This window comes from Callospermophilus lateralis, chromosome 7, assembly GCF_048772815.1.
Source record: "Callospermophilus lateralis isolate mCalLat2 chromosome 7, mCalLat2.hap1, whole genome shotgun sequence".
Taxonomy (NCBI): Eukaryota; Metazoa; Chordata; class Mammalia; order Rodentia; family Sciuridae; genus Callospermophilus; species Callospermophilus lateralis.
In genome coordinates, this window is record NC_135311.1 from 142,025,773 (window position 1) to 142,038,671 (window position 12,899).

At 60.0% G+C, this 12,899-nt stretch overlaps 1 protein-coding gene across 4 annotated transcripts in view; it reads right to left on the bottom strand.

Moving 5' to 3' along the window:
* The window catches only part of Prdm16 (PR/SET domain 16), a 309,017-nt gene that overhangs the window by 22,833 nt on the left and 273,285 nt on the right, over positions 1–12,899 (bottom strand). For all 4 annotated transcript variants that reach the window (XM_076861467.2, XM_076861465.2, XM_076861464.2 and 1 more), the window contains exons 5-9: positions 12,560–12,662; positions 7,269–7,479; positions 5,632–5,779; positions 4,983–5,136; positions 1,058–2,459 (exon numbers count right to left, since the gene is read on the bottom strand). In XM_076861467.2, the coding sequence (XP_076717582.2) occupies positions 1,058–2,459; positions 4,983–5,136; positions 5,632–5,779; positions 7,269–7,479; positions 12,560–12,662 (2,018 nt within the window). The remainder of the gene's footprint in view (positions 1–1,057; positions 2,460–4,982; positions 5,137–5,631; positions 5,780–7,268; positions 7,480–12,559; positions 12,663–12,899) is intronic.

A 12,899-nucleotide genomic window follows, 5' to 3' on the forward strand; every position in this document is an offset into this window, starting at 1 on the left:
CGGCTTGGTCTGGGTAGGAGTGGCCTCGGCCCCAGCGGTGCTGTGGGCGCCGTGTCCCTGGCAGAGCGGCCAGGCCAGCCCAGCCCTGAAGGCAGCTCTCTGGCCTCCGCACTCTGACATCACTTGTTCTCCTCTTTGTCCTCCTAGATCCCAAAGCACAGCAGGTGAGACCTCCTCACCCAAGTATAAGCTGCCCTCTGTCCCGCCACGGGGCTGAACTGCGGGGCCAGCAGACGCGGCCTTCAGAAGGGGCCGCCGTCCGCTCCCTGCAGCCTTAGCACACAGGCTTCCGAGGCCTGGGCTGGCCCTGGTGCCTGGCCTCTGCTGGGGGCACCCGCTGGGGGCAGCCCCCGGGTCTCCCTTCATGGCGAGGGTGGTGGTGCAAGCTGGCAGGGTAGGACCCCTGCCATGGGACCTGGTCCCGCTTTCCCTGTGGACCCCTCCTAGGGAGGGGCAAAGCCTGCCCACTGGCGGGGAACGGGACTCAGCCGGCCCCTTGCTGGGAGGACATCCGAGAGATGGGACACTGATGTCCTGCAGACCCTCTTGAACTTCCCTATCCTTTCCCTTGTCCCCTCTGGGGACCAACAGCTCCCTCTGTGGTTTCTCCCAGGCCACCAAAATGCCCCTTAGTGTGGCTTCAAGAGTGGGGTGGGACCACAGGGGCAGCCTTGGGGAGGTGGAGCCTCAGGGAGAGCTCAGAGCCAGAATAGGCCCTTCTGACCTTTTCCGGAACAGAGACTTGGTCCAGGAAAGACAGCTGGACACAGGGAGGTGTGGACACTGATGATGGCAGTGCTCAGGAGGGGCTCAAGGTGGGGCAGAGGACATCTGACTTGCCGTCAGTGCAAGGGAACCACACGTGTCCAGGAGGCCCCCCCCGGCCCACCGACCCTTGGAGTGGCCAAGCCAGATGCCCCTCCAGAGGGGTATGGAGCCCCAGGAGCTGAGGCCCCTCCCTGAAGCCCACAGAGGCAGAGAGCCTTGGGCGGACGTGGCCAGCTCCTGCGGCGTGGGCTCCGGGGCAAGAGGAGGTGAGTTCGGGGCATGTTAATACCTGTAAATGGGGTCCATGAAGAAGGGAGAGGGCTTGGCGTAGTGCAGGGAGGGCTGCTGGGGCAGCTGCGCCGGGCACACCTTGGGCAGCCCCTCGCCGGCCCCTGGCTTCCGCTCCCCGTAGATGTGGTTCTTCCGGGGCTCCCGGCCCCCTCCGTTCTGGCTGGCGCGGGCCCGGCTGCCGATGCTCAAGTCCAGTGGCTGCTCCTCGCTGGACGCGGGTGCCGGGGGCACCTTGGGCGCGGGCAGGATGGGCTTCGCCTCTTTTGGTTTGGTGGTGAGGTCGAAGGGGCACTCGGCACTGGGGCCGCCCACCTTGAGTGTGTCCCGGGGCGACTTTGGCTCGGCCTTGACCAGCAGGTTGTGGGCGAGGGCGCGGTCCGTGAAGGGGTACAGGGAGTGGGGGAAGTTGGGCAGGAACTGGAAGGGGAACACCGAGTGGTAGGGCAGCGCGCCCAGCTTCTTCTCCTGCATGCCCATGAAGCCCGGGCCAAAGTACTTCTCCGCGATGGACGCGATGGCTTTGATGGAGTCGCCGGCGGCGCCCGAGGCGGTCAGCAGCTGCTCCTCAGGCGGCGGGAAGAAGGAGTGCTGTGAGTAGAAGACGGGCACCTCGGCCCCACTGTGGGTGGACCCCGGGGGCACCGAGCCGCCGCCAAACTCGGGCTTGCCCTTGTCCTTGCCCTTGTCTCGGTCGCTGTCCACGTCGCTGTCCAGGTCCGAGCCAGTCCCCGTTGTGGTGTCCAGGTCAGTCCCTGTGGTGGTGTTGATGTCCTCAAAGTCGCTGCCATCGGACATGTCGGGGCTCCTGGTCTTGAGCTTCTCCACGTACGTGTCCTCCAGGCGGCTCTCCAACTTCTCCTCCGGCCCCGTGGCCGCCGTGGCGCCCTGGCTGCTGTTGCTGACCGCGGAGATGAGGGGCAGTGCTGGGTTCCCCAGGGGGCTGGGGAGCTTGGCGTCCTGTGTGTGGTTCAGGGGGCTCTTGAGCAACGGTGTGGGAGGTAGCAGAGGCGGCCGGGGGTACAAGGACGGAGGGAAGATGCCCGGGAAGCCGGGCGTGAGTGCAGGGAAGGCCGGGGGGCCCGTGGAGAAGGGCAGGCTCCCGGGGTGGGGCCTGGAGGGGAAGTACTCGTTGAAGCCCAGACCAGTGTGGTTGAGGTTGGGGGAGGGCTTTGCCTTGTCCATCAGGGGGCTGGGGGTCAAGGGCAGGCCTGGGGCGAAGAGGCCGCCCGGCGTGTAATGGCTCTTGCCCTCGCAGAAGCGCCGGTGCTTGTTCAGGGAGGAGGTAGTGCTGAACATCTGCCCACAGTCCTTGCACTTGATCTGCGTGCGGCAGTCCGCGTGCATGCGCTTGTGCCGGCACAGGTTGGAGAACTGCGTGTAGGACTTGTGGCAGACCTCACCTGGAATATCAGCAGAGAGCAGACACAGGCCGTATGAAATTACAGGGGACCCGCACCTCGAGGGGGAAGCAGCTGTGCGGGCGAGTGTGCCTGTGTGTGCGTGTGCGCCTCTTTGTGTGTGTGCTATGAATCTATAACACGCCATGTCTCATGCGTGTACAGAGCATGTGCTCACCTGTCTGTGTGTACTATAGGGAAGATGTGCACGTATAAACACGTGTGCCTGTGTGTGCACAGGCGTCCCACCCTGGGCTGTCTCCGGGGGCAGGGAGAGCCAGCCCAGGCCTGGCCGAGGACCCGCAGCAGGGCTAGCCCCCTCAGCTGGCTGCCGCAGGTGCCTGGGCTCCACAGCCACCCACTTCCTCACCACTCCAGACACAGCTGTCCCCACGGGTGAGAGCAGACCCTGACCACTCAGATCTCTCCCACTTCCCGAGGCCCGAGTGCCCCTGGCTCAGGGGTCCTGTGAGCTGGGTCAGTGAAGCACCCGCTCGTCTTCCTCCTGCTTTTCTAACAAGGAAGTGAGGAGCACACGCAAGCACGGTGTCCACGGGACAGCTTGCTTCCTAATCGCGGAAACAATGGCTCCTTTCCCTCGTCGGGCAGGGTGTGGACGCATGCCCACTCACAAGTCCCCCGCTCGCCCTCGTGGTCACCGACTCACAGACCCACACTGCACATGCCCGCCCTCTCCAGGACGGAGCTCTTCTGGAAAGTGCTCACGAGGAGCCACCCACTTCCACGCGCCTTCTCGCCTCCTCCCTCCCACCCTCTCCCTCAGGCACCCACATGGCACACTCCAGCTCCCCAGTGGCACAGACATCACCTCCGTTTCTGAGCTGGCGGGGGCTGGGGGCTTCCAGGAGTCGGGTGGGCTGTGGGCGTGCACACAGGTTTCACCCAGTGGGTGGCAGGGTGCCCATGTGTACTCAGTGCCCGTGCCCTCACTGTCCTCCAAGTGACCCACGTGGACTTCCCCACTTCCTTGCAGTTTCCCATCCAGACCTGAAGCTCTCTGAGGGGCCCCGGGTGTGCTGCCCAGCTCTGGCCTTGGCCCCGTCTGGGGGCCGTGCCCCACATCAACCTGGGTACAGACTCAATCTTTAGAGCTGGATTGATTTTTCCAGAAGCCAAGGCACAGAGCGGGGCCTGGACACTGATGAGGGCATGGGTCATCACCCTGGGGTAGGCCCACCCCGCGGGGAGCCTGTGCCATGCGGGGGGACCTTGGGCTCAGCCCGCCCAGCGGGTGTCAGCCTGGAACTCACGCTCTTCACGGGACCCAACTCACGCCCTTCACGGGACCCAGAGGGACTTTACAAAGCCGGTTTGCACGTCCCGAGGACCACGGTGCGCCCCCAGTGGGCTCTGCCCTGGCGAGGCTGCACCAGTCCCGGAAGCCGCCACCTCATGCCAACACGCACACCCGCCCACAGGGCCTGGCTCTCCTCCTCCGTCACCGGGCCTGATCTGGGTGTTATGATAACATGGGGGACAGTGCGCAGCACAGGTGACACAGCTCAGCCAGAGGTCTGCGAGGGGTGACAGCCTGATGTGTGCGTGTGAGACGACCGTGCAAGGCAGGTGTGTGTGAGATGCACGAGGCATACGTGCTTGTGTGTGTGAGGTGACTGTACGAGGCACGTGTGTGGGGAGATGATCCTGCACCACGCATGCTGTGTATCGGTGACTGCATGGGGCAGGCGTGTACTTGGACACACGTGTATGTGTGGGATGATCCTGCACTACGCACGTGCGTGTTGGTGACTGCAGGGGCAGGCGTGTGCTTGGGAATGCACAAAGTGTGTGACCGCATGAGGCGTGAGGACTAGGCCTGCTGCGACAATGACGATGGCACACAGGGACATGGCCTCTCTGTGGCTGGACTCACTGAGAACCAGGGCCAAAGGTCCTGTGAAGGCCCACAGCCTGCAGGACTGGTCCCTGGTGACCTCTGCCCCCCGTCCCCCCACCCTGAGCCTCTCAGCAGGCACCCAGGCCAGTGCTCCTCACCGCTGTGCTGGGCACCTCCCAACAAAGGTGCAGGGGCAGTGCCCACCCGGCACCAGCTTGGCCTCCCTGAGGCTCTAGCCTTGCACTGCTGTCCCCAGCCGGTGTCTGTCACCTCGTCTCCTCCCACTAGCATGTGAACACAAGGACAACAGGACAGGGCACCTGGGAGCCGGGCCTGCCCAGTGGCTCTGGAGAACGCTGCTCCGTGGGCTGGCCCACTGGGCTGCCCTCTGTAGCTCGGCCAGTGCTGGGAGCAGGGGGGCGGGGAGGAACCGAGGTCCTTGCTGGCCCACCACCTACCTGCAGCCACTGGAGGAAGCACAAAGGGGGGCCATGCAGGAGGGGGGCGGGGAGCAGGGTGGAGCCAGCGGGCAGTCCTAGTGGCCCCTGAGGGCTGCCAGGACCTGGCCACTAGGCAGAGGCCTCAGGACTGGCTGGGGGGGATTTCTGCCCCGCAGCGTGGGCCGACGGGCAGGCGCAGGCGGGCGTGGGCGGCAGGCGGGCACTCACATATGAAGGGCTTGACGGTGCTGTGGATGTGCTTGTGCTGCTTGAGGCCGGAGGACGTGGCGAAGGTCTTGCCGCAGTCGGGGCAGGCGTGCGCCCGGGCGCCCACGTGCTGCGAGCGGATGTGCCGCTGCAGGTTGCTGGGGTCCGTGAACACCTGGGAGAGACGCTCTGCTGGAGGGTCCAGCCAGAAAGGCAGGACCCTGCCTCCCTCTGGCGCTGCCCTCCCTGCCCGAGCTGGCCGGGGCAGCTGCTGTGGGCCACGGGGGAGCCGCAGAGCCTTTGGGCTTGGGTTCAGCCGTCACTCCTGAGGACATGGGGGCCATAAGGCCACACGTGATCCCCGCAGAGAGTGTCTCCGCTGAAATACATTGACCCTGAGGGCTGGCACCAGGGCGGCCACCCTCGCCAGCCTCTTCCTTTGGGTTGGCAGAGGCATAGGGCCTCCCTGGAGAGGACGTGGGTTCTGGGGGGGCCCTGTTCCTCCTGAGTTGTGCGATAGGGTCTCTGACTTCCTGTCCTCCCCAGGAATGAGGAAGGACCACAGTGGCCCCGGGGCATCTAACCTAAGCTACTCTCGCTACCCTGGGCATTTTCACAGGACGGCGGAGGAGCTGGGATCGGGGCCAGGCTGGCGGGGCTGGCACGGTACCTTCACGCAGTTTTCACATTCAAAGCGCTTGCCACTGTCATGGGACATCTGGTGGCGGATGAGGTTGGACTTCCAGTTGAAGGCCTTGGGACACTGGTCACACTTGTACTCCCGCTCCTCTGTGTGGACGATCATGTGCTGCTCCAAGCTGGGGACACACGTCAGGGTCAGAGTCACTGGCGCCCTCTGCCTGCCCCTCCCGCTACATCCTCTGGGGGTTGCCCATGGGCAGACACAGCTCTCCCTTGTGTCAGGAGGAATCCGGTACCTACCCAGAGCTCAGTCCTTCATCTAAGGCCACCCCCAGTCAGCCAGGGGCAGGGCAGGACCCCAGGTCCCACGTCCTGGCCACCCTTCTGGGAAATCCCAACTTTGAACTAAACTTGAGCCAAGGAAAAAAGGAGTCACGGAGGTTGGACACTTCCATGAGCTGACGTGGGGCTGGGCAGGAACCGGGGCTGCCCCTTGCAGTGGCCTGCCACCCAGGAGGCAGCAAGAGTGGCAGAGGGTCTGCAAGGGTGACGCACTTGGGCGGGGACAGCAGCTGCTTGCAGGGTCCTGCCCCTCCCAGCTGAGCCAACAGCCTCTGACCCCTCCTCTCGGGGGACCCCTGCCTCCCCTCCTGTCCCCGGGATATCCGTTAATCTTCATGAGCAAAGCAGTAATACATCACGGCCCGCTAATTACGGGGCCCAGCCATCCATTTAGATCAGGAACGCCTGCTCCTCCGGCACCCGGAGATTGTATCTTTTGCCTGTTGTTAATTGTGATTTATGTGTTTATGTAAAGAAAACAGGGACCCTCTTTAGCGCGCTCCGTGGCGGCCTCTGCCGGGATTCGCCCACACGCTCATTTCTCAGTCGTCTGGGTGGAGGGTCTGCATCCCAGGGGGCTGGGACTGGACGGGCTGTAAATCCCCAGCAATCACAGGCCGTTAGTGGCCTGATGGTTGCTCACTGTGCAAGGCGGGTCTGGCGGGAGCCCTCCCAGGCGGGAGAGGCCCGAGCCACAGCGCTGGTTCCTGGAGCTCTGGGACTGGGTGTCCTGCTTCCCCACAGAGCCCGGGTGCTACCTGCCCTTGGGAGCTCATGTAGGTCCCCAGGGTGGAGGAGGGCCAGTGGACCTGCTCCTGCTGTCTGTGTCCAGCCATCGTCCAGTGGGCCTGGCGCTCCTATGTCCTTCTCGGGCAGGTGGCTGCCCCCTGAGGGGAGCAGAGCCTGGGGTCTGGGGTCCTAGCTGATGCCTTCCTGGGCCTGAGGAGGGCTCCAGGGGAGGCTGCCCCTATAGTCCTTGGCAGTGGGCACTGTGGCCCCTGGCATCAACTGGGGCTAGAGCGCAGCATGCCCAGGGCCTGCCCACAGTCCTGATCCTTGCCAGGCGGTCTCCACACTCAGGCCTGCAGCTGGCAGGGTCAGTGGCCTCCCTGTCAGGGATGAGCAGGTCTTTCTGGGGCTCAGACTTTCTGGTGGGAATGGGGCGACACCAAGGCTCCGGCACGGGCCGCTGGTGCGCCTGCTCTGTCCCCACGTTGTGTGGGGGGCCTGGTGCCCGCCTGGCCCTGGTGCCCACCTGGCCCTGGTGCCCGCCTGCCCCTGGTGCCCTCCTGCCCCTGGTGCCCGCCTGGCGGAGGGTGGCACCTGTACTTGGTGGGGAACATCCGCTCGCAGTCCTTGCACTCGTGGGAGGGGTCACTGCCCCCGCCACCGAGGCCCTCGGGCTTGAGCCCCTCCCCCAGGCCCTGGTAGACGGCAGTCCCCGCCGAGCCGCAGGCGTATTTCTTGTGGCGCCGCAGGTCCACCTTGCACGGGAAGAGCTCGTCACACTCGTCACAGCGGAACGTGGGCTCCTCTGCAAGACAGGACAGGAGGTGGCAGCAGAGCCAGAGCCCCCCTGTCTGGCTCTCCTCTGCCCCCATCCTGGAGCCAGGGTCCCCGGGGCCTGGGAACCACAGGGACGGAAGACCCCGGCTCTGCCTCCTGGGAAACACTGAGCCGCACGAGGGCCCTGGCCGTGCCTCAGGCAGCCACTGTGGGCGAGAGGGGGCTCTGCCTGGGAGCCAGAAGGAAGCTTTGTTTATGAATCAGGGGAAGAGACGACAGAGCGCCAACGCGTATAATAAATTATTGTCATCAAGGTCAAACAAATTAAAAGGGGGGCAGCTATTATTAAGTTTATGAGCAGCATCCTGACCACGGTGCCAAGCCAAACAATCAGGCTGGAGCTGTCACCCTGCGGGGGTGGGACTGGGCCCCCTCCCGCCTCCCCTGCCTGCGCTGCTGGAGGACAGCTTCCACCCAGAGCCTGTGTCCCCACCCAGGAACCCTGCTTGCCACCTGGCTGGAGAGAGAACACCTGCTCCGACCTCTCACAGTAGCACAGCACATTCGTGTGCTTGTGGGCACGTGTGGGTGTGCAGACACATGCTTGTGCATGTGGTGTATTTGCAGAAGTCTGACCAGCCCAGCACAACTGTACCATGTTTGTGCATCTTTGTGTGAACATGTGTGCATGTCTGTGTATTTGCACCCACACTCATGAGCATGCATTTGTGTTTACATGCACATGTGTGTACGTGAACATGTGTTCATGGGTTTCTAGGCAACTGTGTGCGCAAATGTTTGTGTACTGGCATATTTCCAAGCTTGCACATGTGTAGTATGCATGTACTGTGCAAATGTGCCTGCATTTGGGGTGTGTTCATGTTTGTATCCATCTTTGTGTGTCTACGTGTGCGCATTTGCATGTGTGCATGTGTTTTGGTGGGTCATGCATGCATGTTGTGTTGTCACTTGTGAGCACATAACTGTGTCATGTGTTACGTAGGCACATACTTATGTCCACATGTATGCTTTTTGTGTGCACATCACATGTGCACGTGTGCAGTGCATCCACGTGTATTGTGAATGTATGAACACGTGTGCACAGGTTCAGATGTGAGGATGTGTGTCAGGGGTTGCATGTGCTCAAGTGAACGTGTGGGTGTGCACGTGCCCAGCCTGGGCAGAGCCTCGGTGAACTGGGCTGACTGAGAGGCTGGAGCTGCAGGGTACCGAGGCAGGAGAGATGGGGACGAAGGAGAGACAGCTATGACCCAGGGGCCATCTCCAAGTCCTGGAGGAGGCCAGATGCTCTGCAGCCTGGGCATTGTGATAGCCATGGGCAGGGGCACCTCCTGATACTGGCGGCTTCCCTGAGCCCAAGGGTAGAGGCCTGGGCTGCACCTGCCTCCCCTAATGGTGGGAACCCAGTGCCACCTTGAGTCCCTAAGATGCTGCTGCTGAGCCCACAGGGCGACACCTACAGGACACCAGTGCTGCCCACCAGCTGTGACTCCTGGCCAAATCTTTGGAAAGGGGCTAATATCTGGGTGGCAAGGAAGGGCTGCCAGGCCAAAAGAGGGCCTTGGGCCTGCGTGGGTTTGGGGCCACTCGGCAGATGCCACTTCTAGTCCAGATAACCCAGTTTCACCAGGAGTTAGGTGTCCTGGCCCTGCTGACTCATCTGAGACTGTGGCCAACAAGGAATTTGCTTGGGAGGACGAGACCACAGAGAAAGAAAGCCTCACCCCTGCAGACCCTCACCCACACAGCCACACAGCCCTGCTGGGCCACACCGGGTGTGCTCTGCAGCCTCATGCTGGACACTGGGCACCCAAGTCTCTATCCCAGCATCTGTAGGGGAGGCCACCTAGGATCATTCCTGGACAGGTGCAGAGCCAGAAAAACCCTCCTAGGCCCTGGACTCATCCTTGGGTGCCAGGGTGTGACCCCCAAGGGGAACCACAGAGTGAGGAGGGGGAGGAGGAGGGCAAAGGTGACTCACATTACAGAAATAGTCACCCTCCAGGTCTACACGATGGCTTTAATCTAACCCAGTGTGCAGTATCTTTTCAAGAGGTGTTTGCTGTGAACATTATGTAAACAGTGATGTTCACACGGGAGGTTCCCTGGGCACCTGTGGGGCAGGCGCTGTCCTAAGAGCTCCATGGGATTCATGTATTCGAGCCTTGCACTAACCCAAGCGCCATGGGTGCTGTCTGTGTGTCCCATTTTGTCACAGAGTAGATGAGGGACACCACCAGCATCGGAACTAAGTCACCATTTTTATGGTGCTTCTCTAGTCCCCCACCCAAAAGAAAGCACAACTGCAGAAATTGAGGTTTGAGAACAAAGACAGGAAGAAGTGCCACCTCCACTCACCCATCCCACTGACCAACTCATTTTTCCATTTTTGATTTGAAATTTGGATTTAAAATAAAAATCTGGGGGGCTAGGGGTGTAGCTCAGGGGCAGAGCACGTGAGCATGTGTAAGGTTCTGGGTTCAATCCCCAGTCCTGCAGAAACAAACGAGACACCATGCAACAGAATCAGCAGAGGACTTGACAGGTTTAAAATCACAGTCCAGATTCTGATTCTGGTGGTGTCCGAGGGCACACTGGAGGCAGCGCAGTGGGCCATGGTGATACACGGTGTTCCTTGGCCCCATTCTTCTGCAAACTCCCGTGTCCGCCCTGGAAGACCCAGCAGAGCCTCACCAGCCCATGTGTGTGCTAAAAGTGTGTGCAACACCCTGACGCGCGTCCTGTGGCCACCCATGGTGTTGTGTGTCTGTCCCACACTGTACGCACACACAGTGTCCTCTGGACCTTCCCTGGAGAGGGGGCAGTGCATTATTATGAGCCTCTCTAGATGGAAAAGCGCATTTGAATACAAAGGACTTTATTTTCTCCCAAGACCAAGAAAGTTCTCATGGGAAAGAATTCTTTTTGACAAGCTTCTAAAGAAAATGAAAGGTCGCTGGACCCGGGAATATGCACGTGGTCAGCAAACCGAGCTCCCTTTCATCCTCTCACCTGATGTGGTCCCCAGCCAAACCCTGCTCTCCCCAAAGCACAAAAGAGAATGATTGGAAACCGAGCTTTCTTCATCTAACTGCGGTGCAGAGTCTGACTTCTACCCAAACCAAGCCACTCGGGCCCAGCCTGTGCCTTGCCCATCAAACCTGCACCTCCTTGTCTAGCTCAAGTTCCATCAGCAACTTTCACGGCAGAACAGGAACATAACAGAAAAATAAATCAGTGCCTAATGGCTTCGAGAACGGAGGGGTTCACAATTACGCGGCATCCACACGCTAATCTACGACTCCAGCCTCGAAAGAGCTCGAGAGCTGACTCCAAATTCCTGCAGTGATAAGGGGCCTCTGCATTTAGCCAGGCTGGCATAAAAGAGTTTTTATGATAATTATCTTAGTGAGGAACGTTTTTGCATTTTCTTTCTGCTGGATTCAGAGTTTAAGTGGGGGTGGGGAGTGGCTTTTGGGGCGGCAAAGAAGCGACCTTGACAGCAGAGGGTGGAAAAGTCAAATATTTGATGTTGGACTATTGTGTGTGGAAAGCAATTAGCCCACAGACGTTTGATAGATTATTAGGAAAATGTAGACTCAAGTTATTTAATATCGGGGGTTGGAGGCAGGTGGGGAACAGGAATCAAGGTTTTTAAAAAACCTTTGGAAGAAAGAAATTTCATTGTACAAATGAAATTCCGGAGTTGAGTGCTCTCCTTAAGCAGATTTATCTCCCGGAGCTCTCATGCAACATCTAAGATTCACAGGTCTTTTCAACAATTATTTTAGGGAAAATGAGACCTCCCTCTTGCTACTCAAATCTTGCAGATTTATTTTTCTTTTCTCAACGGCCTAATTAAAACCAAACTTTAGAGGAGAGCACAGACAGCACCCGGCTGGCAAAACTATCCTCTCTGGCGATTTCCTTTCTGCCGAGTCAGGGACAGAGACTGCTGCCCCATAGAGGGGGACTCTGATTGCTGGGCCAGGCATGGGTTGAGGGGTAAACTAAGGCAGTCTTGGGGGTCTGGTCCTAAAGCCTTCCTGCTAATTCCAGCTGCCTGGCCAGCCACACGGCTCCCTCACCGGGAAGTCGGAGGGGCTCCTTGGAGGAGCTTGGGGTTAATGGCATTAATCATTAAACCTTGGTATGTTTGCAGGGGAGGGAGAGGAAGCAAGGAGGAGGAGCCCAGCCTCCCTCCTTTCTCTGGCGTGAGCAGGAATCGCTAGTTCTGGAAACAGCTAGGCGGAGAGAAGGCCTTTCTGTCCACTGGTATGGTCTCATCCAAAAAGAAGCTGCTGAACATCTGTTTAGCAAAGCCACTCAGGGCCACTGACCCATGCTCATAGGCTGTGTGGGCCCCCCTCAAACCACTGGCCCAGGAGCCCCGGCTGCTCTGCACAAGGAAGGAATGCCAGCCTGGGCTTTGGAACCGCGTCTGTGGGAGCTGGCTTCTCCTCGAGGGGTGCAGGCAGACAGAAAGGGGCGCTGGCTGGTATCCTAGGGGACAGGTACTCTGATGACAGAGAGGGAAGGAGAGCAGAGAGGTTGCCCAGGCCTGCAGAGAGGAGCAGAAGACCCACTCCACCCTCGAGTTGTCCTCCTACCCAGGAAAGGCTCCCAACTCTCCTGCACTTCGAACTGCGAGTGAACATCACTTCTAAAGACCCATAAGTAGCCATCTCCCTCTTATCTGGGACGACAGGAAGCCCCAGAGTGGGCAGGGACAGCCTTCCAAGTCACAAAATAGGCTATGAATTATTTTGGGGTGGGAAAACTTACAATGGTAATAATATCAACAGAGCTTTACAAATCTCGATAAAGACAGAACTCGGCAGGCCACGAGGCCCACACTGTGCTAGCCCTTCTCACACTGGGGTGAGACTCCGAGGTCCCAGGGAAGGGGAGAGGAAGCCCCCAGGCCGAGGGGACCAGCAGCACTACATCAGCTGACCTGGGGTCTGCAAACACTGGACACTGCATTGCCAGACGCCCGGCCCCCCAGCACGTGGTGTGATGTGAGGAGACACCTGGTACCCTCCTGCATGGGGTGGGGCCCAGGCGGCGGCCCAGTGGGGTCTTACCATCCAGGCTGGGTGGCACCGCGCCGAGGGAGTAGGCACTTTCCTTCACGTGCACCAACAGCTCCTCACCCGGCTCAATGTCCTTAATGACTTTATAATAAATCTAGAAGGAAGAGACCAGAGAGAAGGGTAAGCAGGGGCACCGCCGCTGTCCGCAGAGCCCCGTGCACACTCAGCCCCACAGGCTGCAGAGGTCGCTGTGGGGAGGCTGGCCCACAGGCCACTTGACCTGGCTTCTAATTGCTGCTAAGAGGTTTCCCTCAGGAGTTGAGCAGCGTGTGCACAAAAGGAATGGAGTCCGTTTTAATTTGTTTCATCCTGTTTGGGATATTGATAGAAG